Source organism: Narcine bancroftii, chromosome 8 (genome assembly GCF_036971445.1).
Source record: "Narcine bancroftii isolate sNarBan1 chromosome 8, sNarBan1.hap1, whole genome shotgun sequence".
Taxonomy (NCBI): Eukaryota; Metazoa; Chordata; class Chondrichthyes; order Torpediniformes; family Narcinidae; genus Narcine; species Narcine bancroftii.
In genome coordinates, this window is record NC_091476.1 from 46,859,819 (window position 1) to 46,885,157 (window position 25,339).

At 40.7% G+C, this 25,339-nt stretch overlaps 1 protein-coding gene across 15 annotated transcripts in view; it reads right to left on the bottom strand.

Annotated features, from left to right (window-relative positions):
* The window catches only part of LOC138740653 (bromodomain and WD repeat-containing protein 3-like), a 120,722-nt gene that overhangs the window by 76,587 nt on the left and 18,796 nt on the right, over positions 1–25,339 (bottom strand). For 11 of the 15 annotated variants that reach the window (XR_011343096.1, XR_011343095.1, XR_011343097.1 and 8 more), the window contains 11 exons: positions 24,229–24,329; positions 23,582–23,652; positions 22,518–22,618; positions 18,920–18,960; positions 16,736–16,840; positions 8,866–9,019; positions 8,388–8,522; positions 7,884–8,012; positions 6,319–6,544; positions 4,475–4,660; positions 24–186 (listed from right to left, as the gene is read on the bottom strand). Coding sequence is in view for 12 of the 15 variants with exons in the window: in XM_069893613.1 (XP_069749714.1) it covers positions 24–186; positions 4,475–4,660; positions 6,319–6,544; positions 7,884–8,012; positions 8,388–8,522; positions 8,866–9,019; positions 16,736–16,840; positions 18,920–18,960; positions 22,518–22,618; positions 23,582–23,652; positions 24,229–24,329 (1,412 nt within the window). In the remaining 3 variants the exon portion in view is untranslated. Of the gene's footprint in view, positions 1–23; positions 187–3,104; positions 4,353–4,474; positions 4,661–6,318; positions 6,545–7,883; positions 8,013–8,387; positions 8,523–8,865; positions 9,020–16,735; positions 16,841–18,919; positions 18,961–22,517; positions 22,619–23,581; positions 23,653–24,228; positions 24,330–25,339 lie in introns of those variants that run through there. The other 4 variants (XM_069893610.1, XM_069893617.1, XM_069893618.1 and 1 more) reach the window with 4 other exon arrangements.

Sequence of the window (25,339 nt, forward strand, 5' to 3'; positions counted from 1 at the left end):
CTTTTTTAAAAAAGTATTCTTACCTGCTAATTCCAGGTGGAAGTTCCATAACTACAACCCTCCTGCTCCATGCCATCAGGTCTCTCTCTGTAGCCATTTGACTCCTAGGAGCATTATTATGCATTTGTCGGACACCTTCAATTTGACCACTGCGTCGAAGTCCAATATTTGGTGAAGACAGCAAGGCTATAATATAGGAGAGTAGCTCAATATTTGTAAGTAGTATTTTAAAATATGCTGCATGGTTAGACACCTAGACAGAACGATCGCAGGTAAATAAGCCAAGATTCACTTTGAAACATAAAGTGAAAAAGACAAATTGTTTTAGCACCCACAAATAACAGATTAGATCTACAGTCCTGCCAATGCAGAGCCTTGAGCATCCTCATTTTCAATGATGGCACAGCCCAACAAACAAGGCAGAAGTCTTCAGAAAATGAATACAGATATACTGAGAAAATAATCCATTTATTGCCTTCCAAATCATAAAGCAAACTGCTGGAAGAAATCAGTGGGTCAGGCAGCATCTGTGGAAGGAAAGAGAGAGTCGATATTTTGGATCAATGACTGAAAGTGTAAAGGAGAAATACAGACGTAAAGAGGTGAAAGGGAAAGGTGAGGCAGGAGCTGGCAGACGATAGGTAGATCCAGGGGACAAGAAATTGATGGGCAGATGAAGCCATTGTGGAGTGGGAAGGGGGTAGGTAGGAAGAGGCTGAGTGGTAATGTGGAAACAGTCCAGAAGATTTTGGAATCTGATTAAGAAAAAAGGATGGCAATGAGTGGAACCAATAAGGGAAGGTTGGTGGACAGATGAAGAGGAGCAGATCGAAAATACTTCTTTGTTTCTCTTTCCATAGCTCCCCTCAGACTTGCTGAATATTTCCACCTGTTTTTATTTCAGATTTCTAACTGGCAATTTTTTCTGATTCTTAATGGCACATTATCCTGATGTCCACACTCAAACAAACTGTATCGAAACAGCAACAACATTCTGCCTTACAAAGCTGATCATTTCCACAAAAGACAAGGGAAATGTAATCCACACAACTAGTATCCCATTCAGTCTATTTATCACAATTGTTTCAAGAAGCACATGCTTACCAATGCTTGCTTTGAGTTTAATCAGAGGCTGCCAGACTTTCTAAGATTGAGTTAATTTTGCATTTAGCATTTAATTGGTGGTTTCTTTTGCACTTTTAGTCAACACAAACTGTTGTTGGCCAATGTGCAGTTCATGAAGTTGCTTTCTAGCACAGATCGTCCAGTAATTGACATTGGAAGGAACTGAGGTAGGTCTTTTAAATTTTAGCAAAAGACTACCTCAGCCAACATTTTACCAATATATGAAATTTGGGATTTTGGTAAATGAAGAAACTTGAAGGGAAAGAAAGTGCTATTTAAATGTTAGCATTAAAAGATCATTACTGAATTAATAAATAACAGCAACAATTCAATTTTTTTTTTAAAAAAGGAAAAATTACAACCAGTTTGACATTACAGATAGGAAAACTTAATGGTTGGTAGCTTCACAATTTTTTCTCCCTTCTTTATCCTAATGGGATTCATACTAAATTATAATCCATTAAAGTGCATCAACAAATGATACCTTTAAAACTAAACTATTAACTGGACTAAATATTAATTACCCTTATAAATGGCAAACTGGAAAAATTAATAACAAATTAAATAAATTATGCCAGGTATAACTGGCCTGGTGTTATGCTGCGGCTAAAGCATGTGGGAAACTAGTGCACAAGACTGTGACCCATAGTCAATACATCTGCAGTACATATTTTCAGTTTGTGAAGCTTTAGATTGAAGTACGAGCTGCAGGCTGGTCAATTTTTTAGGGACACTAACCTAGAAGGCAGCCACCCCAATTAAGTACTAGAGATGATCAGACTCCAGGAGGGCATGACTATGAATCAGACAACATGGAAACTCCCTTTGACCCTCCCTCTCAGTGTTGGGCATCAAATATCTATTTATCCATGTCCCACTTCCAGTTCATGAAATGTCATAGAAAGATATAGGCCATGTGGCTATCTATATAATCCTTTATTCTTGTGAGACCACCTGGCTCCACCACCCATAGGAAGGTGGATAACACCATCTGAGTAGAAAAAAAATAATTCAAGTGCCCTCCAAATCTTCCACTCCTTTCGTTAGACCCACATCCTCTAGTTATGAAAACTGCTAATGGAAAAGGTTCTTGCTGCTACCATTAGGAAAGAGATATAGGTGCACCTCCAGGTTCAGGAACAGCTGTTTCCCCCCCCCCCCACACCATCAGACTCAACAATAAACTCCATCATGGACTCATTTAATGACTCTTACTTTTGCACTCCCCCCACCCCCCTCTGTATTACATAAGTGTTTACATTGTGTACAGTTTTTTTTGCATTACCAATAAGTGGTATTTCCGCCTGGCCCGCAGGTAAAAACCTCAGGGTTGGATTTGATGCAAAATTTATGGAGAGGGTAAAAAGTCCACGTCAGCTGCAGGCTCGTTTGTGGCTGACAAGTCCGATGCGGGACAGGCAGACACGGTTGCAGGGGAAAATTGGTTGGTTGGGGTTGGGTGTTGGGTTTTTCCTCCTTTGCCTTTTGTCAGTGAGGTGGGCTCTGCGGTCTTCTTCAAAGGAGGTTGCTGCCCGCCAAACTGTGAGGCGCCAAGATGCACGGTTTGAGGCGTTATCAGCCCACTGGCGGTGGTCAATGTGGCAGGCACCAAGAGATTTCTTTAGGCAGTCCTTGTACCTTTTCTTTGGTGCACCTCTGTCACGGTGGCCAGTGGAGAGCTCGCCATATAACATGATCTTGGGAAGGCGATGGTCCTCCATTCTAGAGACGTGACCCATCCAGCGCAGCTGGTTCTTCAGCAGCGTGGACTCGATGCTGTCGACCTCTGCCATCTCGAGTACTTTGACGTTAGGGATGAAAGCGCTCCAATGGATGTTGAGGATGGAGCGGAGACAACGCTGGTGGAAGCGTTCTAGGAGCCGTAGGTGGTGCCGGTAGAGGACCCATGATTCGGAGCCGAACAGGAGTGTGGGTATGACAACGGCTCTGTATACGCTTATCTTTGTGAGGTTTTTCAGTTGGTTGTTTTTCCAGACTCTTTTGTGTAGTCTTCCAAAGGCGCTATTTGCCTTGGCGAGTCTGTTGTCCATCTCATTGTCGATCCTTGCATCTGATGAAATGGTGCAGCCGAGATAGGTAAACTGGTTGACCGTTTTGAGTTTTGTGTGCCCGATGGAGATGTGGGGGGGCTGGTAGACAATAAATCTGAAACTCTACCCTGCTCAATTCTGCATACCTGAGTCAGGTCTCAAACACAAAATTAGCAAGCATTTCTGAAGAGAAATTGAATGTTTCCTTTATTGCAGAGATAGATTACCTTTTTTAAACAAGGCAACTGCATTTGATGGTTTGGGCTGGATTGGGGGTGGGGGGGAAGCTGGCTGCTTGTGGGCAAGGGCTGGGTTTGGGGGCTTCAGGGTCTCAGGGAATACTCTTTTGACTGAAAGAAGCACTTCATTTAACTTTCTGCTAATGTATCTCTGTCTTATGCCTGAATGAAATGAATTTTGTGTAATATTGCATTTTTGAACTGGTGCGGACTCGAAAGGCCAACATGGCCTGTTTCCGCTCCGTAAATGGTTATATGGTTATATGATACTGTTAAGATCAGACCTGCACTGGAAGTAGTTCAGATAAAATTCAGTAGGTTTTTTTCTTGGACTGAAGGACAGGTTGATCAGACTGGACCTAAATTCATTGGCATTTAGGAAAATTAAGTAATTTATTGAAATATTCTACAACTAGGTCGTAATATCACAAAAGGCATCCATTGAAGACAGGAAGTATTTGCCCTTCCTCAGAGTGCCTTGATCTATGGAAAGCCTGCCCTTGAGAGGTGTGGAGACAGGCACCAAATATATTCAACGTTGAGCGAGAGAGAAATCTTTGGTCTGGAAAGGGGTGAAAGATTATGAGGATCATGCAGGCTGAGTGCATAATCAAATCATCTGAGCTTGAGGGGTCTCCTCCTATTCTCACTGTGGAAAGGATGTACCCTTTTCATATTGCACCAATTACTGATAGCCTAAACCTTCCCCAATGGGTGGGTCATGTCAAATTATTCCCATGATCCCTCAAGTTATAGTTGTCACAATGATTCAATACAAAACAAAATTTCACGAAATACAGTTTATTCTTTTCTCCAAAAGCCATAATTTGGAAGGAGAGCAACAACAGCAATATATTAAATTGTGAGATTATTTTAGGGAGGACTTGATCAGCTACAGCATACTGAAACTCATCCAGCTTTGTCAAATGATTTTGTCCTAAAGAAATGCAAAGATGTACAACGTTAAATACTAGTTTAATGCAACAAGGAAAATCTAACCTTTCAATGAATTAGCATGACACTATGACCCTACTATTTTTCATTTGCACTGTTACTCACCACTGTTTAGTGAATTTGATCTACTGTAAGGACCATCTGGTACGGACATTCCTTCGCTTCTCTGCCTCATGTCATGTTCTCGTTGGAGTTCTCTAATTGCATCATCTAGAATACTCGTTTCCTGTTCGTTCTCATACTGATCATCTGTCTGTTGGCTAATCACCTGTTCCACTACTTCTCCATTGCCTGAAAGAGAACCATAATCTTTATGACTTTACAATTCAAATACAAGATCCTCTTTCCTCCCAAATATTTGGCTGCTAAAAATAAAATCAATGAGGTCAGTTAGATAACTGAATTAGAGGTAGAAAATTTTAACAATTCCAAAATGCACAAGAACTGGAAGAATGGACAATGGGATGTTGGATAATTTCAACAGACTCAAAAATTCTCTTAAAGGTGAAAGCATGCATACTCAGGCTGGAAGATGATCAGATGTCATGAATGTGAAGAATATTAGGAAGTGGTATTTCCCAAGGCTCTGTTCTTGGGCCTAAAGTTCACCATATTCACTAATCACTCACTTGTTTAAAAATAAAGTATAAGTGTACATTAAGTTTGTAAAATATTCAGTTTGAAGCCTCAGTTATGCAGATGGGAACAGGGAGTTGCAATAGAACAAGCTGACTTGACGAGATGGCAAAATTATGGACGGATGGGAAATGTGGGTCATTTCTTATACGGGAAAAGTACATGGTCATTTGCTTTGAACACACGATAAATATCAGGAAGCAGAAGATTGCAAAGGAGCAAGGAAATTTGGAAATCTGATTTACACAAGCTGCTAAACAGATGATCAAGGGGTCCTGGTGACTAAGGGGGAAAAAATATGGTTTAATTGTGCACAACTTTTGTCAGACCAAAGCTAGGATTCCAGTCAGTTTTGGTCCATATATATATCAACAAAGCTATAGTGGCTTGGAAGGATTCCTGAGAGATTCACTAAATTGCATAAAAATTTAGCACTTGTGTTGCTATTATAAAAGAATGAGGATAATCTGATCAAAGTATTTAACATAATGAAAAGAGAATAGGAAAAGATGGAACATCCAGGAGAAAATTCCATACATCAGAATATCAAGCTTCTCAAAGAATTGGATATTGGGACTATTGGAGCTTTCACAACTGAAACAGCTAATTATTGGTGTTCGAGACATGGACCAAAAGTGAAAAGATCGCATAGATCAGCCATAATCTGAATGGCAGAACAGTGCTAAGGGAAGGAATTAAAACTCTTGTTCTTAACAATATTCTTCTTTCTTTGGCTTGGCTTCGCGGTCGAAGATTTATGGAGGGGGTAAAAGTCCACGTCAGCTGCAGGCTCATTTGTGGCTGACAAGTCTGATGCGGGACAGGCAGACACGGTTGCAGCGGCTGCAGGGAAAAATTGGTTGGTTGGGGTTGGGTGTTGGGTTTTTCCTCCTTTGCCTTTTGTCAGTGAGGTGGGCTGGGGTGGTTTTAAACAACCTGACATTGAATATTTAATAATTTTTGCATTTAAAAAGGGGTCTGTAAAAAAAAAAGAGGATGTACAAATTCAATATATAGATATAACATAACAGGTACTTCTGGCACCTGAGGGTACCACTTAGCTGCATTTGACTCAATTACACTGATCCTAGGGTAATAAATTATACTATTATTCATGATCATTCAGAGGTAAAAAGATGGGAATCTTTAACTCATGCCTAACATTCATATTACCAATATCACCAATGACGGAAGCTGCATGTCAAATACTCATTGGAGAATTGTTTTTTTTAAAACAAAGGATGTGTAAAATTGAAGTATTACACAACTATTTTTCCCACACAGTCATCAGGTTTCCAAAAGTTAGTGCTCACCATTTGCCATGTACCCCAACTGTGGAACAAGCTGTTCATCCATGCAATTTTCCCGACCAGGCACCAACCGCTGATATTGTGTTGGATGGGGGTTTCCATCCACATCAACCAGAAATGGGGGAGGCATGAGATGAGGTGCCTGCTGTGTCTGCTCATCCAGGACATAATTATTGGAATCACGGATAAGGGGACGGTAATCAGTGTGAAAAAACATTTGGTCTGGAATCTATTTCAAGAAGAAGAAAAAATGTTTACAATTGAATTCGACAATTGGCAACATTAGGAGCAATTCATAGATTCATTTTAGGCTTTTCTTTGAAAAAAGATCACAGAAATTAATTTGAAGTTTTATTTTTCCCTTTTCTTTTGTACTTTTCAGGCCTTCCTTTCCTGAAGGCAGATGTATGCAGGAGTGAGGATCAATGGCCAGTCACAAACCTGAGACAAGGTCCATTTCAGCAAAACAAGCATTCTCATTCACAAGTTTAATGTGCAAGGGGTGAAAGCTGATCGTGTCCTCAGTTCAAATATTTTCCATTGGGATTCCAAATACAAATCCTGATTAAAAGATCACCGATTTCAATCCCAAGTTATATCCAGCACAAATCAGCTAACAGCCTCAGATAATACTGATATTTAGTCTTAGTAAGACTAAGGGCCTATGCTCTACTATTAAAAGAGGTGAAAGCAGGAAAGAAAAAGATTTTCTCCTAGCATAACTTTTATTTATGATAGCTGCCTTGATTCTCAAAGATATACACTTTAGTTTCTAAACTCAAGAATGCCAATTAAGTTCCAATAATCCCTTATTCATGCATAGAATTTAACACTCTTGACCATAATAACCTTAATAATATTACCATTTAAGCTATGAAGAGAATAGAAACAGCAAATTAAAAGTTATATTCTTCCATTTCTTGTGGACCATTTCATTTTTCAACATTTTTTACCCAAGTGAACATTCCAGTGTACACTGTTTAATTATAGCATTCGACATCAAGAACTTACTGCTCAAGAATGAACTTTCTTTTCACTTTCCTCAGTGATTTACAAGAATGAAACATTCAATGTGATGAGCATATATAAAATAAGTGCCTCCATTTGGGTCCCTAATCAAATCCATATGTCTATTTTACTATCTTCCCCATTTAATCCTTAATCTGGCCCATCACGTGCAAAGTATTTAACCAAACAAAAGCAGATTATTTTCCCATTCAAAAGCCATACAGAAGCTGAGAAGGATAGTATTGTCAAGTAATAATATTTCAACATTTACACCAGGAAGTGTTTTAGATTTAAAAGGCAAGACAGGAAAAGTCAAGTGTGACTTGCAGGGCAAGAAACAATAGTGATGTACTTCAAAGTTAAACAGAAGATAGATCCAACATTTATTTTTCTAGTTTAGTTAAAATGTGATAAATATAAAAGCATTTCCAAAAGTAGCCTGATTACTGTAATTTATTCTAACAGCACATGCAAGCGAAACAATAATTGTGATGTGGACACATCATTTACATGGAGCAGCCCAGTTATGAATAGCAATATAAACACAATAAAAAAAGTACCTTTTCATATGGTTTACTGCAGCCAAATCCAAAAATCAGTAAATGTCCATGAGAGTCTGTGCATGCAAAATGCTGTCCATCTGCAGAGAATTTACAATCAAACACAGCACCATGACCCTGACCTTCAATCTGTAGAAAATAAATAAAATCTCTTTTGGTTACATTGATGGATTCAATGATACTTTACATTTTAATTACCCACTTCGGATAGACTATCCCAGATCATCTATTAAAATTTGCATAACCACGCAAATTAAACAAAGATGAAACACATAAAATATTGTAAAAGTAAGCATTAAATATTAAAATGAGGTTCCAGTAAAATGGTTTAAGAAAGGATGAGTCACTGGCTTTTTAAACTGCAATGTGACTCTAGTATTATTTGACTGCAAGTACCCAAATGTGAAATTTTAATGCCCTCAGTTCACTTTCTACCCATGTTCAGAATGGCATGATTGAAGATATTTATTTATATTCTGCCCATAGACTACAGAAAATGCTCACCATGTTAAAAAAGTTCCGGAGTTTGGTACCTTTTGAAAGGTCCCAGATGAATATGTTGCCATCATGTCCTGCAGATAACATAATCCTGGAGTCAAATGGATGAGCTTCCAGTACGAAAACTTCATCATCATGACCCTGCAGGAAAAAAATACTTAATAAACATTATTCTTCTTATAAATCACTTGATTTTCATTTTTTATTGTTATATAAACAGGCACTATATGGCCCGAACAGCCTCGAGTCACAAACACAATATTCAGATTATCTCGAATTTTCAGCCTTTTATTTACCATTGATAGACATATTAAGCACACTCTTGCACATTTCATTTTGCCCCCAATCCACTTTGGTTGTAAAAGTGCCTGATGCAAAATTCTGCATAAGCAGAAATGCCTACCTTGCAGCTGTAAAAACTTGCAACCAACCTAATTTATATTTGATTCAATCACACACCAGAGAATTTATTGCATCCACCTACCGAGAGGATATGAAGCAGCTGGCCTGTGTAGGAGTTCCACACTTTCAAATGAAAATTATTCACTGCTGTGATTACTGTGTTGTCACAACGGTCCCAGGCTACCATGGTTACTTTCAACTTAGTGACTTTGTCTTCCATGGGAACCGAACTGTTCCTAAGGATAAAACAATAATTAGGCATAAATCACCATATTTGTTGCTCTTGTAAATATTTGTACTAAACAGATGGCAAAACCTGATGTTCTGTATTGTATACATTTTACAATTTACTTCAGAACAAAGAACTGATCTCAATGTTCTGATCACTGAATAGAAATTTCTGAATAATCCAATGATTTGGCAAAATGAGCAAAACAATATTATCCAAATGGAATCATGATAAAGCTTCATGAAGAAGATATCATCTTGATGAACTTATTGTGTTTCTTTCATCTGCATAGGTGAAAAATCTTGTGTGATGAAGCACTGATGAAATCAGATACTATTTATTATCATGTAAAAAAACAAATATTACACAAAATTGTCTTTAATAAAATTTGCCATTGCCCAGCACCCCTTACTGGCAGAGGAAGAGAAGCAAATGCGAGTCCCTCAGAGTCACTCGAGTGTCCGTGAATTTACCTCGTGCTTCCGCAGCCTCTGCCGTTGCAGTTGAGTTCAAACTATTGGCAATCCAAGCGCAGATTCAAATCTCCAGGAAGCCTTCAGTCCCCAGGGCCCTTCAGGAGCCCTCCTTTTTGTCAGCACCCTCCTGAATCCCGGTTCAAATACCTAGTTCTCATGAGCCAATCTCCAGCAATCCGCAGCCTGGTGCGAATCCTTTGACTTCAAGTTGCCTGTGTGTATTCCTTGCCTGTAAATCGTCAACAACTCACCTGTTTGGGTACTTCAGCCTCAGAGCCACTTGCTCGTCCACCAACGTGGTCACTGGGCTTTGGGTCATCTCCTCTGCTTCTCCTTCTCAACAGAGGTGTTCTCCCAGTTACTGGTGCCCTGTGCCAGTCTGCTGCCCCCCTGGATTCTGTAACCCCCCCGTGGCTGCTGAAGAACACAGGCACTGCCATCTTTGGCCCAGACTGCACGACAGCAGGATTTTAAATAAAACACCATTGGCTTTTTTAACAGATTGTTTAAAGCCTATACGGTGCCATCGGCAATAGGACCTGGAGGTAGGATCCTGCACTGGAGTGCTGTAACTCTGCTCACTGCTCTCTCAGGTTCTGCATCAGTGGCAGCACTGCTGTTACAGCAGCTTCAGTAGTGCCATCATTTGTTAAATAATATTTGATATCTACAGTTATGCGTCACTTAACGTCCACGATATGTTCTGTGAAATAGGATGTAATGCAATTTGGACACTGTGTGAAAACCAGAAGAACACAAGAAATAGGAGCATAAGTCGGCCATCCAGCCTGTTGAGCCTGCTCCGCCATTCAATAAGATCATGGCGGATCTGTCATTGATTCAACTCCATCTACCTGCCATTTCCCCATATCCCTTAATTCTTTTTTTTAATGTAAAAGTCTATTTAACTGAAGTAGCCTCAACTGCTTCTCTGGGCAGAGAATTCCACAGATACACTACTCTCTGGGAAAAACAGTTCTTCTTCATCTCCGTCTTAAATCTACTCCCTTAAATCTTGAGGCTGTGTCCCTTAGTTCTGGACTCACTTACCAGTCTCTCCTCATATGTCAACCCCCTCATCCCCAGGATCAACCTGGTGAACACCTCCTCCAGACTACCTTCAGGCCAGTATGGAGACCAGAACTGCAAACAGTACTCCAGGCACGGCCTCACCAGCGCCTCGTCATAGTTGCAGCCTCACCAGTGCCTCGTCATAGTTGCAGCCTCACCAGTGCCTCGTCATAGTTGCAGCCTCACCAGCGCCTCGTCATAGCTGCACCCTCACCAGTGCCTCGTCATAGTTGCAGCCTCACCAGTGCCTCGTCATAGTTGCACCCTCACCAGTGCCTCGTCATAGTTGCACCCTCACCAGTGCCTCGTCATAGTTGCAGCCTCACCAGTGCCTTGTCATAGTTGCAACCAGTACCTTGTAATCGTTGCAGCCTCACCAGTACCTTGTAAAGTTGCAGCATGACCTCCCTGTTCTTGAATTCAATTCCTCTAGTAATGAAGCCCAACTTTCGATATCCCATCTTAATAACCTGTTGTACCTGCAACCCAACTTTTTGCGATTCACACACAAGCACTCCCAAGTCCTTCTGCATGACAGCATGCTGCAGTCTATCATCATTTAAAAAATAATCTGCTCTTCAATTTTTCCTACCAAAATGGATGGCCACGCATTTATTTTAATGTTGCACTCACCTTTGCCCACTCACCTAACTTAATTATATCCTTCTGCAGGCTCTCCACATCCTCTGTACAATTTGCTTTTCCACTCAATTTAGTATCATTCGCAAACTTGGCTACACGACACTCTGCCCCCTCTTCCACATCATCAATGTAAATGATGAACACCTGTGGGCCCAGCACCGGCCCCTGCAGGACCCCACTTAACACTGTCTGCCAATCAGAAAAACACCCATTTATCCCGAATCTCTGCCTTCTATCAGTTAACCAATCCTCAATCCACACCAATATGCTTCTCCCCCCGACTCCATTCATGTGCATCTTATTGATAAATCTCTTGTGACGCACTATATCAAATGCCTTCTGGAAATAAAAATAACAACATCAACCTGTTCCCCTTTATCTACCGCATCCATTAGATCTTCAAAGAACTCCAGTCAAACAAGACTTGTCCTTTCTGAATCCATGCTACGTTTTCCTGATGGAACCCTTCGTTCTAAATGTCTCACTATTTCATCGTTAATGACAGCTTCAAACATTTTCCTGACGACAGATGTTAAGCTAATTGGCCGATAGTTACCAGTCTTCTGTCTACATCTCTTTTTAAAAAGTGGCATGACATTTGCTGTCTTCCAATCTGCTGGAACCTGCCCAGAATCCAGAGAAATTGGTAAATGACTACCAATGCATCGACTACAACTCCTGTCATTTCCTTCCGTAACCTGGGATGCATCCTATTAGGACCAGGGAATTTGTCTGCCTTTAGTCCCATTAGTTTGCTCATCACTATCTCTTTTGTAACCATTATTTATTGAGGCCCTCACTTCCCTTTGCATCCCTAACACCATTCTTTGGCATGCTGGACACGTCTTCCACCATAAGACTGACACAAAATATCTGTTCAATGCCTCGGTCATTTCCTCATTACTCAATATCAATGTCCTTTTCTCATCTTCCAAGGGACCTCCGTTGACTCTAGCCACCCTCTTCCGTTTTATACATATGTAAAATTTTTTACTATCTGCTTTTATATTTTGTGCTAATTTACCATCAAAATCCTTCTTCCCTTCTCTTATTTCTTGTTTAATTGTCCTTTGTTGCCTTTTAAAGTTTTCCCAATCCTTCAGTTTTCCACTACTCTTGGCAACTTTGAACACATGAGCTTTTAATTTTATACTTTCCTTTATTTCTTTAGTTAACCAAGGCTGGCTCTTCCCTCACTTACTGCCCTTATTTTTTTTAATGAGCATATATTTTTGTTGAGACTGAAAAATCTTTGAAAGTCTTCAATTGTTCCTCAACTGTTCTCCCAACTAGCCTACACTCTCAGTCCACAGTGACCAATTCCTCCCTCATCCTGTTGCAGTCTCCCATATTCAAGAATAATATATTAGTTTTAGATCTAACTATTGCACCCTCCATCTGTATGAGAAATTTAATTATACTGATTACTCTTTCCAAGAGGGTCCCCTAACTACTAGATCATTAATTTTACCTGTCTCATTGCACAATACTAGATCTAAAATAGCATTTTCCCTCGTTGGTTCTTTAACATGCTGCTCAGGAAAGCTATCATGGATGCATTCTATGAAGTCATCCTCCAGACTACCTCAACCAACTTGATTTTCCCAATCTAAGTGGAAGTTAAAGTCCCCCCCAACAACTGCCATTCCGTTCTTACATGCCTCAGTTACCTCTTGGTTAATTCCCTGTGCTATCTGTTTTTTGGTGGGCGTTCTTACATGCCTCAGTTACCTCTCAGTTAATTCCCTGTGCTATCTGTTATTTGGTGGGTGATAGACAACTCCCACCAGTGATTCTGTTCCTTAGATCTTATATTGTCTTTCACTATTGCCCTGATCTCATCCTTAATTAAGAGCACCACACCACCTCCTTTGCCTTCCTATCTTTTGGTATTACCTGATACCCTTGAATATTTAATTCCCAATCATGCCCACCTTGCAACTATGTTTCTGTGATGGCTACTAAATCATATGCCTGGGTACTGATTTGCCCCTCAAATTCAATAACCTTGTTTCTAATACCACGGGCATTCAGATAAAGTCCCCTCATGCTCATTGTCCTTTTAGAATCTAGTGACTTCTGCATCCTTTGCTTTTGACTTTTCTGTCCTCTATTTTTCCTTTCATCATTCCTAACTCTAGCTTTGGTCTCTGTACTACCTTCCTCATTCTTTCTTTGTAGGTTCCCATCCCCCTGTCCCATTAGTTTAAACCTTTCCCAACAGCACGAGCAAACAATCTCCCTAGGACATTGATCCTGGCCTTGGCCAGATGTAGACCGTCTGGTTTGTACTGGTTCCATCTGCCCTAGAACCAGTTCCAATGCCCCAAGAAATGGAAACCCTCCCTCCTGCACCACTGTTCAAGCCACATATTCTTTCTAATTAGCCTGCTATTTCAACTCTGGGTAGCTTGTGGCTCCAGTAATAATCCTGAGATTATTACTTTTGAGACCCTACTCCTTAATTTATCTCCTAGCTCCCAAAATTCAGCTTGTGAATCGGGACCTCATTCTGCTTTCTTCCTATATCATTGCTACCAAAACGGACCATGACAGCTGGCTGTTCACCCTCCCTTTACAGGATGTCCTGCAGCTGCTCCGAGACATCTCTGACCCTTGCATCCAGAATTCCCGTTTGTGGTCACAGAAGATCATGTCTGTTCCTATTACTATGGAATCCCCTCTAACTATTGCTCTACCATTCTTTTTTCCGCCCTCTTGCACAGTGGAGCCACTCCCAGTACCACGATCCTGGCTACTGCTGCCTTCCCCTGATGGGCCACCTCCCCCAACAATATCCAAAGCGGTATATCCGTTTTGGAGGGAGATGACTGCACGTGACTCCTGCACTATCTTCTTGTTACTGCTCTTGCTGTTGGTCACCCAGTCCCTAACTTTCTCTACTCTCTTAACCTGTGGTCTGACCAAATCACTAAATGTGCTATCCATTACATTCTCCACATCCCGATGCTCCAAAGTGAGTCCATGCGCAGCTCCAATGCCATCATGCAGTCTATCAGGGGCTGCAGCTGGATACACTTCCTGCACACGTAGTCCTAAGAGACACTGTCAGTCTCCCCAAGTTCCCATATGGCACAGGGGGAGCATGACACGGTCAGAGCTTACCTGCCATGCCTGAAACGAACCACTGTGATTATATTAAATGAAAAGAAAAACACCCCTTTTATCTGTGCTTCAGCCTCTCCATGCCAAAGCCTCCCGAAGCCTCCACTCCTTCTCTGTGCCACTCAACCTCTTCGCTGGCTACTCATTGACCTTCCCCTCCTTTTATTGGCTCCTACCAATGAACTCTCGTTCCTCCTCCTCGCTGCTCTTTCGCCCCTCGCTCGAACTAGGCCTGAGACCTTTAAGCGCACCCTTTTATCAACCGGCCCTGTCGTTCGCTCCTCCTCCTCACTACTCCTTTGCCTCTCACCTGAACTAGGCCCAAGACCGGTAAGCGCGCCCTTTTACCTACCAGCCCTATCGCTCACTCTTCGCTCCTCCTCTTTGCTCCTTTGCCTCTCGCCCACAATAGGCATGAGACGAGTATAAGTGCACCCGTTTACCTATATGAGATACTGTAGTGTACCTGTATTGACTAAATAGCCAAGATACTGAACATATACAGTACTGTATTTCAGCTAATGTATCTGGCAAGTTAATAAACAGGTTGTAGGTTAATACTGTACAATACTGTAAACTTTTTATTTCTAAATAGGGAAAGTTCACATTAAAACAACGATAGAAAGTACAGTACATACATTGGTATTTATTATGACTATCAAAACATATGTATTATAGGTTATATACGTACTGTACCATAACATGGGTGGCAGCCCAATCACTTTGTTTACAAGAGACACGAGATACACATGTTGCGTGCAGGAAGCTGTTGCATTTGCTACGTCCAGTTACATTCCATTCTCTGATCGGGATTTCTGAACTGTATTATAACCTTATGGGACCACGGACGTATATGCAGTCAGATATTGGTTGAACAGATGTTATATACCAGGACATTATATACCAGATGTGCAACACTTAACATCTGATCACATATACATCCGTAGTCCGATAGGGTTATAATGGAGTTCAGTCGAACTCCTGATCAGAGAACATGAGAATGGGACATAGAAGATGTAACCGGAACTGAAGAGGCAAGGGTAAAGGAACCTGCAGAAGGAGAAGAACAGGTGCAGAAGAGGCTCACTGTTAAGGGGTTAGCCAAACTCTTTGCAGCTCTTAATAGTTTGCTGAAGAGATGGACCCAAACACTGAACACCTCTCACTGATAGAGACGAATGCTCATACAGTGTTGGCTGCATACAAAGAAATTTATGAAGAAAAAAAAAAGCAAACTAGGCAAACAACATTGGACATTTTCCTGAAGAAGCCAACATCTCCCCAAGGAGAGTGTCAGCCAGATCCTTTGGGGAATACAGAGTGACAGTTCATCAATAGAGGTTATCTGACCTGAAACTCTTCTAATGGAACACTATGAGGAAGTTGAGAACACTGATGTGGATGATGCTGATCCTCTTTGTTAAATTGTGTGTAGTAAAGGCTAAGAAAGTGTTTACATAAAAGTTTAGAAAGTGAAAAAAAATTTAACAGTTTAATTTATTGTATGTTCAGTATCCCATACAGTTTTGCTAAGTATATACAGTAATAGTGTTCGCACAATGTTTTCATTGCATAATGCCCAGTTTCACAGAATTATCATGGGTATTAAGTGGCATGTTGTATGTGTGTGCATGTTTGCATACATATAAGCATAATTATATATTTGCACAGCACAATTCACACATTCTCAGGATAACGCCCTCATCAGTAAATGGTCAGAACAGTTTTGCAGAGAAACACAGGACTACAGATGCTGGAATCTGAGTGTACAGTGAGAAGCTGAAGAGACTCAATGGGTCAAGCAGAGAAGAAAAATCTTTAGTCAACAATTTGGGTCAGGAACTTTTATCGAACCTAAAGTGGGGAGGTGAGATAGCAACTATGAAAATAGGAAGGGGGGGGGTAGGGTTTTGCTGGAAAGGGGCCAAGAAGTGACAGGATACTTGGCATTTGAAGATTGGAGAGGCATAAAGATGGTGAGAACACCATTGGGTGGGAGTCGTGGGGGGGGGGGGGGTAGGTTTATGAAAAAAAAAGTCAGAATAGGAGCAGGTAAAGTACAGGTGGAAACAGTGGAACCACATCAAGGTGGGGTGGGGTTGTTTGAAATTTTAAAACTCAACAGAAGAAACATCTCATGCCCAAATTAAGTTTTTAATAATAGCATTGATGAAACAATATTAGCCAGAAATCCAGTAAAACTCAAGGTTTTCTTCAAGTGAGACTTTCTAAACAATCCAAGCACCATTACCACTGGATTTCCCTTCCACTTCGGTCTCCTGACCTGAGCCAGCAATAGTACTGCTGAGTTGAAGTACGTTTGAAGTGCGATCCAAATTTAACTAACTGAAAACATGTAAACTGCTTATTGGCATAAAACACTGCTAAATGATGCCACGGTAACTTACCCTGGTAATTTTGTGAACATATCCAGAACTATACTCTTCCATTCTTGGTGCTGATATTGCCAGATTCGAGCTGTTCCATCTCGGCTACCACTAAGAAATCTTAAACTAGCCAAAAACAGAAAAGAAGAAAGAGCAATGTTTCAATAAGTTTGAAATTGTCAACCTCGTGTAAATAATGTCAATTTGACAGAAAAAAATATTGTAAGATGTCATCAGGTGCCTCATGAAACCATCACTAAATACAATTGAAGCCACACAAAAGAATATTACACCAGATGACAAAAGATTTGTCAGAGATGAATGTTTAGAGGCATCTTAATAGGAGAGATAAAGACAAAGTGTTTAGACCATGTCTAAAATGTGAATCAGAACAGAGAGTGCAAGAATAAATTAATAAATATGAATTGATAACTGTTAAAAAGGACATGGTTTCAGAATGGGACCTGAATTTTGAAGTAAATGTGACATTTCTGAAGGACAGGAAGCTAGAAAAAGGCAGAAAAAGAGTGAAGAGTGACTATTAATTATCGATGGTGTTAGCAAAGAAGGCATGGTACGTTCATGAAATCAGAATTATGGTGGTAGAAGATGGGCAACAATCATATGTAGGAGTAGAGGACCTACTCTCTAATAGTAACCTTGATAATAGGAGAGAGCAAAAAGGAAAAACAATTGGAAGCTTGTTAGAAAACACTTCCATAGTCACAAAAGATCTGCATGAAGACTTTAGAAAAAGGCAATTAGATAAGGAGGTTGTAGAGAGTCATCAGGATAGTTTCTAAGAATACTATATTTCAGGCGTCATAGAGTCGTAACTTAAGTTATACTAGAAATTCTAATGTGCAATCAGATAGAATAAAGCACCACAATTGAGGGTGACTCAGGATGCAAGAAACAGGAGTCTGCTCTGCCAGTCAATAGATCACAGTTGATCCAATTGCGGCCACAAGATTTTACCCCATGACTCACTTGTAGTTCAATATTTTATCAATTACTGCCTTGAATACATTCAATGACTTCACCGACATAGGTCTTCAATGAAGAAAATGCAAAAGACTCCTGACCCTCAGAGAAATCTTAATAGGAGAGATAAAGACAATTCTATTTAAAATTCCATATTTTAATTTGGTAATTGATTATTCCAAGAATCTAAAACCATGAACAATAGTTGTAGATAATCTAAACAAAGGAAATCTCTCCAAGACCACTCTGCTCAGAACCTTATATGCTTCAAAAAGATCATCGTTCATTTTTCCAAACTCCAAGGAGCATATGCCCAACCTTCTCAATGTTTCTTCAAACGTTATCGTGACAATCAACTTAGTGGACTTCTCTCCATGTGTCCAAAGAAAGCCAAACTGTACAAAGAATTTTAAGTTAGCCTCTAAAATTGCATTACAATTTCCTATTTTGTGTTTCATAACCCTTGAAATTAAGTCGATGCTTCAAAAACATTCCCAATTACTTTCTGAACCTCTAGGTCAACTCTTTCTGTTTTGTACAAGGACTCCCAGATCCCTGTGTGCTGCAGCATTTTGTTGTCACTCTACTTAAACAAGTACATTTTTCATGCTTCCTTCTATTATGGATGAGTGGACATTTTTCCACTTTATACTGTAATCCATCTGCCAACTTCTTACCCACTGATCCAGATGTGGTTTGATAATTTCCATGGCTAAAAAAAGTTTCAGAGTCTCTCAATAAGAGACCAACCTTTCAGGTAAGAGATGAGGAGAAATGTCATCACCCAAATTGTGGTGAATCTAAGGTTGTTGTGCAACTTCACTCAGTCGATACATTCAAAACTGAGATTGAAAGGCTCTAAAATGTAAAGGGAATCAAGGGATATAAGGGAAAGTGGCACAGAGATAAAAGATTATCTGACACAAGGAACTAAATAGCTTGCTTTTGTTTATCTTGTACTTCATACTCGAGAAGATCATGGAGAACATATCGATTAAGTTAGGAACTTGAATTGGCAAAATATCAGAGAGCATTCAAATAAAGGGATGTATGACAACAAATATCAGAGAAAAGAGTGACAACAATTAAAACAAGACAAGAAGCTTCAATTTAGTACAATGTTAGCCAATACACCATTTATTCATACAGAAAAACACAAGTCATCTTGCTTTTAACCGTGACAAAGACTGCACCTAATTAGCACAAAAAACATCAACTTACCTGTGGTTACTGTTACAGAATTGAATAGCGATAACTTTATCCTAAGTAAGAACAAGAGAAACAATAAAATTCCAGTCCTTTTCACAATTCAATTTAGTGATGTGTATGTGTTATTCAGGAACAGTTTAATAAATAAAAATGAATGCCCATCAATCAGCGCTAATCCAAACCAAATGTGTCAATTTTCCAAATATTTCTAAACATTCTGCATTCCCAACCTTTTCAGTGTTAAACAAACCTGCATTCATTTCAATGCTAGTCTCTCTTATTAGTAGGTGAAGAAAAATCAAATATAGTGCTATATATATTTGCATCAACAATCATGGATAAATGCTTAATATTGCATTTTAGAAAAATGTTAATTCAAATACCGCAGTTTTGGTCAGGATGATGAAATACTATAAAGCTGCAGGCGAGATAAGCGTCCTGCCCCCAACAGGCCTCAGCACTCACAACAGCAAGCAGGGCCCAGCACTGAAGGCAGTTAACAGCTCCTCCATTCGGACTTTTGGTACACACACCATCCCCCTTCGGTTCGGCAACAGTGGTTTACATGGACTTTCACACTCGCAGCAGTTGGGCAACCGCTCCTGGGGGCTCATTTCCTTCATGCCACTGCCCACTTATAGACCTCAAGAGACGGTGCTTGGTGCATTCTAGAATGTTTCAAACTCTACCTTTGGGGGAAGCCAGACTACCTGCCCCCCATCTTGACTCTATTTCAGATAACAAGTTATCCTGCATCCAGGCAAAATTCCCCTCAATTGTACCACAATTTTCTGCGACTGAGCCAAAGCGTGGGGTAAGGCACCACATTCTGACTGAGGGCCCCCACTTCACATCAGCTCCCTCCTGAAAAGCTCAGCCTAGCGAAGGAGTTGTTCAAGAAAATGGAGGAGTTACCCAACAGTTCCCGGACCTCCCCCCCAACATGGTGCCAAAAACAGCAGGGGGGGTGGGGGGTGGGGGTGGAGGCCATGTGTTGTTTATGAGGCCACCATGCCCAACAGATATCCCATTCCCCACATCCAAGACTGCCGCCAACATGCACAGGGCCCAAGTGTATTCCAAGGTGCACCTCATCCAGGGGACCACCAAATCCCAGTTCTCCCCCTGGATGTCCCCAAGACTGCGATTGGTCCGTTTGAATTCCTTCACATGCCCTTTGGTCTGAAAAATGCGGCACAAACTTTCCAGCTCAGTGAAGGCCAGTGACAATCCCTGGCTTTTTTCAGCAGACACCTCAGAACCCCAGAGCTCAAATGTAGCACCTATGACTAAGAGCTATTGGCGGTGTACCTGGCAGTAAGACATTTCTGTTACTTTTTGGAAGGTCGGCAATTTAAGGTCTTCACCGATCACAAGCCATTGACCTTCGCCTTCCATAAGGTATCGGACCTGTGGTCGGTCCAATAGCAGAGACACTTGTCCTATATGCCCGAATTTACCACGGACTTGCAACACATCATGGGGAAAAGCAATGTGGTAGCCGATGCTCTGTTACTCCCTGCGATTGAGTCGGTCCACACCCTGTCCCATGGCCCTCACCAAAGCACAGCAGCAATACCCTGAGATTCCAGCGAATAGACAGCTATCTCTGGTCTCAGGGTGGAAGACATCCCTATTGGCCCAGGTTACCTGACACTACTGTGCGACATCTCCACCGGCACTCCTTGCCCCAATGTACCGGCCGCATGAAGACACCAGGTTTTCGACGCCATACACCACCTGGCACATCCAGCAATACGAGCCACAGTCAAGATGTTGGCTAGCAGGTTTGTATACCATGGCCTCCGCAAGCAGGTCAGCTAGTGGGCCAAGACCTGCATGAACTGCTAGTCCTCAAAAGTGCAGACTCGCACAAAGGCGTCCACAGACTTGAACCAGTGTGGTGCAAAGTTCAGCCATGCACATATTGATATAGTGGGGCTGCTATCAGTTTCCTGTGGGGTGAGATACCTGCTGACTGAGGCAGTCCCAATGGCTGATACCATCATAGAAACCTGTGCCAGGGCACTCATCGACACGTGGGTGTCCAGATTATGGGTCCCAGGGCACCTAACCTACTTCTGGGCTGCACTAGCTAACGTCTGGGATCACAGCTCCACCACACCATAGCGTACCACCCTCAGGCCAATGGGTTGGTGGAGCGGTTCCACAGGCACCTGAAGGCAGCCTTTACGGCCCAGCTCAAGGGGTCCAACTGGGTGACAAACTGCCTTGGGTTCTGCTGGAGATTCACACTGTGCCGAAGGAAGGCTTCAACACCTCGGAGGTGAAGATGGTCTACGGTGCACCCTTAATCATTCCATGGCTTTCCAAGCTCCCAACAAATACCCAGAAGACCCTGCAGCCACCCTTGAGAACTTGCAGTGAAAACTGGGGTCCCTGGTCCCACAGCATCCCCCACCACATGGCCATCCCAAATATAATATCCCCAGGGACTTAGACTTGTTAGTACGTGTTAATGTGAAGGGACATACACTGGCTGCCCCAACAACAACCTTACGAGGGGCCCCACAGGGTCATTGGGGACAACGGCTCCACTTTCGTCCTCGACATCAGCGGTAAAGAGGAGACCTTTAACGCTGACCATTTGAAGCTGGCATATCTGGACTTCAACCAGCTGGTCTGCACTCCTCCCCTGTGACGCAGGGGCACACCGCCCAAACCAATGGAAAACAGTTTCGGTGGGGTCATGTAGCGACCCGCGCACAGAGACGCAGACTGGCCCACAAAATGGCCGTTGAATGTGGTGACCGTGCAGACCTGGGGCTGACACCGGCCATCGTGGCAGGAATGCCAGTCAATCCCAGGCCAGCGCTCCGTTGACTCGGTGCCCTGACATCAGCACCTGGGGGCCATATAAATGCGATGGCCAGTTCAATATCCAGTCTCGACTTCAAAACTTTGGTGTGTGTGTGTCATTCTTCTCCACGCCTGCGTAATATGAATGCTTTATGTACAGATGGGGAAATGACAATGAATCATCCCTCCCCACAAAGACTGAATTAGAGAACCTATATAATACTATTTCTCTAACTTTGTGACATGCCCAATTAAAATACATGTGCCAGCAAGATTGCTTATTTATACAGAATTTGAGTTAAGCATTTTCAAATGGCATTGAAGTTTTTGTGAATCAGTCTGCATCAAGCCCCATGCAGAATACAGCAAGTCTCCTTGGAGAAAGCAGCACCCCACCTCAAAAATAAATAAGCTGTTTAATAATATGTATAATAAAACTAAATGCTGCTAATTGACAATATGCAGAGTTGCAATGTAAATCCAGTCATGGAAGAAGAACTAAAGTACTTCATAATAAGCAATATACTTTCCTTCCAGCTCCACATTAATGCTTACTTAAAAGTACTGTGAAATACTGTAGGTGATGTTATTTGAAAAAAAGTTCAATTATTTCTAAAAGTATGTTTTAAATGAAGATGGATGCTAAATCATGCAAGGCTTATGCACTTTTTGAATAAAAGAGAGACTATCTTAACAACAAGATTTCCTCTTTAACCTTGATAAAGCAAAATTAGCTTGTGAATGCAAGAGTAACAAGTACATGTTGTGACCTCAATGTTTAGTATCTTACCGTATGTGATGCCAGTTCAGAAATTCTCTCTGGTGAACCAGAACCTAAGTAGTAAACCCTAATCACATGATCTGTACTGCCAGTTGCTATAAACATTCCACCTGTGAACGAATTAAAATGAAAAGTTTAAACAAATGAATTTACAATGAGCATACTACTTACACATCAGTAGATCCTTATTCTTGACTTAATCCAATGATAAATGTAATTGTTGAAGGCAAAGAGGATATTGCAGCAAGGAGAGGAATCAGATGAAATTTAATTCTCACAGGTACGAGGTGATGCATCCTGGGAGAACTAATCTGAGTAAACTCCCAGGGAATATTGAGAAACAGAGGGATTTTGGTGTACCAAGGGAGAGTGGGATTGGACCAGGTGAGATAATAAAGGGTGTGGAAATGTGAGGGGAGAGCGAGACTGATCTGGGTGGAAGCAGGTTCTCTCGCAACATTTAAATATTATCCAGAGAAACACTTAAATCACAGAGGCATAGATGCTACAGGATAAATTATGGTAAATGGGTTTATTGTGGATGGTTGGCACAGACCTGGGAAAGGTCAGTTTCTGTGCTGTATGATTCCATCCTAATAAAATTCACATTGACAGAAAATGTGTCATTCGGTAAATAAGAAATACACAAATGTGCTGGAGAAACTTAGCAGGTCACAAAGTATCTGTAAGAAGTAAAAGGCAATCAACGTTTTGGGCCTGAGCTTTTTGTCAAGAATCTAGAAAAAGAGGTAGAATCCAAATAAGAAGGTGGGGTGAGGAGGACAAGAGTCCCATTCTGGCTTCAGTTTTTCTTGAAAAGATATTTCATTTCCTGGCCACTGATAAATCTTACTGAGGTCACAATATGGAATTCATAGCAGATTAATGCTGTTACATTGGTCAGATGGGTCTTCTGCCAGTAGCTGAGAAAAGCATTCTCCTTGCTACTGTACTAAAAAATATAGCTGAAATAGGTAATTTGTCAAAGGAAATCCTAGAGGATTGAGTGTGATGGGGATATGGATAAGGCACTCAAATAAAAAGATATTTTGTTCCGTAAAATAAGAACTTACCAGAACTGAAAGAAGAGCAGGAGATCTGACTTGCTGGCCTGGATCTATCTGTAAATTTTATTGGATGTTCACTGTAAAATAGGGAATATTAATTTTAATACAAAGCCACCTCAAGACTAGAAAATCAAATTCCTAATACTGCACATTATATATATCACAGTTCCAGCTGCCTGTTTGGGAGAATGCAGAAGATTTGTGTTTATGGAGAGTGACCAATATTCTCCTCTCATTCCTTTTGCACAGTTTAGCTTTCACAAAAATGGCAGACTCATTCTGTATTTATAAGACACTTCAAAATATAGTTAATTGAATGTGAAGCGGAGTGTCTATAACTTCTGCTATGTTCATGTATAGCAATATCCTACTATGAAAAGCTAACATCCGAATATCAGGAGTTGACATAATCTAACCGCAGACCAGGGAAGACATGGAACTGAGAACTTGTACTAAATATCAAACAGAAATGAATGAAAAATTGTTTTGCTAATGAGAAAACACCACCATTTCTGGAAGCTTCATTGTTTATTAAACTTCTTTTATCATCATTGTCTAAGATTGTGTGCATAAAATTAATTTCTATCTGAACAAATCATTAAAAACCAAAAAGCAAAGAGGTTTATATCTGCAAAACAGTCCTGAAAACTTACTTAAATTTAATAGTCTCTGTATTCCATTGCCAAAAGCAAATAGTCCCATCAGCACCGGTGGACGTCAAGTATCGTGTTCTTCCTCTGGTGCTTGGGCAAAACTGAAGTACAGAGGACAAAGGAAATACATTTGAATCTGGAATTATTACTTAAATATGCAAGCTCTGTTTCTAAAGTTGACAGGACTGAATTTAAGTGATTGTAAATTTCTCCCTCTGCAGGCAGTGATAGATTAGTCAAACATGGCCTTAGCAGCATTTTTTTTTGTACCCATTGGGAATGCACTTTACACCAACATTGCCCTTGTAACTCAATAGTTGACTTAAGTTGCCAGCCCTTTGCCCAATGATTTAGCAAATTTTCCTGATTTTGTGCCTGCCTCAGCTTATTTGCTGCTGTAAACCTTATTTATGCCATTTCTGGCTCTTGATCTATTTCAAAGAGCTCTTGGGCAGTTTCACTTGTCCCACCTTTCTCAAGCTTAAGAAGATCCAAAAATCTTCTGCACTTTTTAAAAAAAACTTTATTTATTCATTCGAAAAACAAATAATATGACATCTACAACAATTAACCATAAACATGAACGTTATTTTTTATATATATATATATATAAAAGAAAAGAACTCCCCCCTTAAGCCAACTCTCCTAAGGAGAGCCTTAAAGAAAGAAAAAAGAAAAAATATTAAAGAAAAATTAAATATACATATTAAGATCTAATCAATGTAAATATTCTGAATATAACAACCACTTATTAATAAAAAAATTATAATTATCATGTGAAACATATGTAATTTTTTCCATTATTAAACAATATTTCATCTCATTATGCCATTTATTAATATCAATCATATTTGTATCTTTCCACGTACTAGCAATACATTTTTTTGCTACGAATAAAGCTAAATATACAAAAGCAAGCTGGAACTTATCTAATCCCAAACCTTTCAGAGGTTGCAAACTACCCAATAAAAATACTGTTGGATCTAAAACTATTTTAATCTTATCTTTGGCTTGGCTTTGCGGACGAAGATTTATGGAGGAGTAATGTCCACGTCAGCTGCAGGCTAGTTTGTGGCTGACAAGTCCGATGCGGGACAGGCAGACACGGTTG